Source organism: Glossina fuscipes, unplaced genomic scaffold (assembly GCF_014805625.2).
Source record: "Glossina fuscipes isolate IAEA_lab_2018 unplaced genomic scaffold, Yale_Gfus_2 0, whole genome shotgun sequence".
NCBI lineage: Eukaryota > Metazoa > Arthropoda > Insecta > Diptera > Glossinidae > Glossina > Glossina fuscipes.
This window is the reverse complement of record NW_023998414.1, coordinates 28,300,058-28,300,960: the sequence shown is the minus strand read 5'-3', so window position 1 is coordinate 28,300,960 and position 903 is coordinate 28,300,058. Positions and strand designations below refer to the sequence as shown.

At 30.8% G+C, this 903-nt stretch overlaps 1 protein-coding gene across 1 annotated transcript; it reads left to right on the top strand.

Annotated features, from left to right (window-relative positions):
* The first annotated feature begins 446 nt into the window (after positions 1–446).
* LOC119639225 (putative fatty acyl-CoA reductase CG5065) lies at positions 447–901 on the top strand. Its single transcript, XM_038036544.1, has one exon. The coding sequence runs from the start codon at positions 509–511 to the stop codon at positions 899–901; it is 393 nt and encodes a 130-aa protein (XP_037892472.1). The 5' UTR covers positions 447–508.
* Positions 902–903: the final 2 nt, after the last annotated feature.

Below are 903 nucleotides of genomic sequence, written 5' to 3'. Positions count from 1 at the left end.
TAAAAAGCCATCGGCGTTTGCGTCACATAGACAATCGTAAATAAATTGACTTACTATCGATACTTACGATAAGTAAGCTGTAACGTTCTCAATGCTAATTTTTTGGATTTTACGGACGGAATGCTAAAATGAATGTAACTTCATTTCTTTAAGATGTACAGAATAATGTTTTATATTACGTTAGAGGTTCGATTTATTAGGTGATGGCGTAATAGAACATATCATTGCGTAATAATGTTGTTACGGAATTAATTTGGGATATAAAATGAATACATTGGATATGCTTTGGTCATTGACTTTGACTTCAACTATATATATATATATATGTATATATATATATATATATATATATGTATATTTATCTATCCATGTATGTATATAAGCATACAATGTAAATGCACACATATAAACGAAAAATTTTTAGGGACAAAACTTTAGTAAGTAGCGAATTCTCGAACTATAAACATATACATCAAGTTTTTCTTGAAACCAATACATAAGAAATATAATGAAAAACATAAAAGATTTTACGGTCAATAATGACGATTTAAAAAAAATGTCTATTACGGATTTCTATAAAGATCAGGAAATATTTATAACCGGTGGCTCCGGGTTTATAGGAAAAGCTCTGATAGAGAAACTGTTACGTTCGTTTCCTAACTTTAAGAAAATGTTTATATTGTTGCGTTCAAAAAAGGATAAAACCGCCGATGAGAGACTTCAAGAACTTTTAGATAATTCAATATTTCAGAGAGCACGAGATGAGCAACCGGAAAGTTTTAAAAAAATCCACGCTATTGCTGGTGATTGCCGGGAGCTAGGTTTAAGCATCAGCAGTGAAGACCTCAAACGCATTGAAAATGTTACCATTATTTTTCATTCGGCTGCCAATGTCAGGTAAAT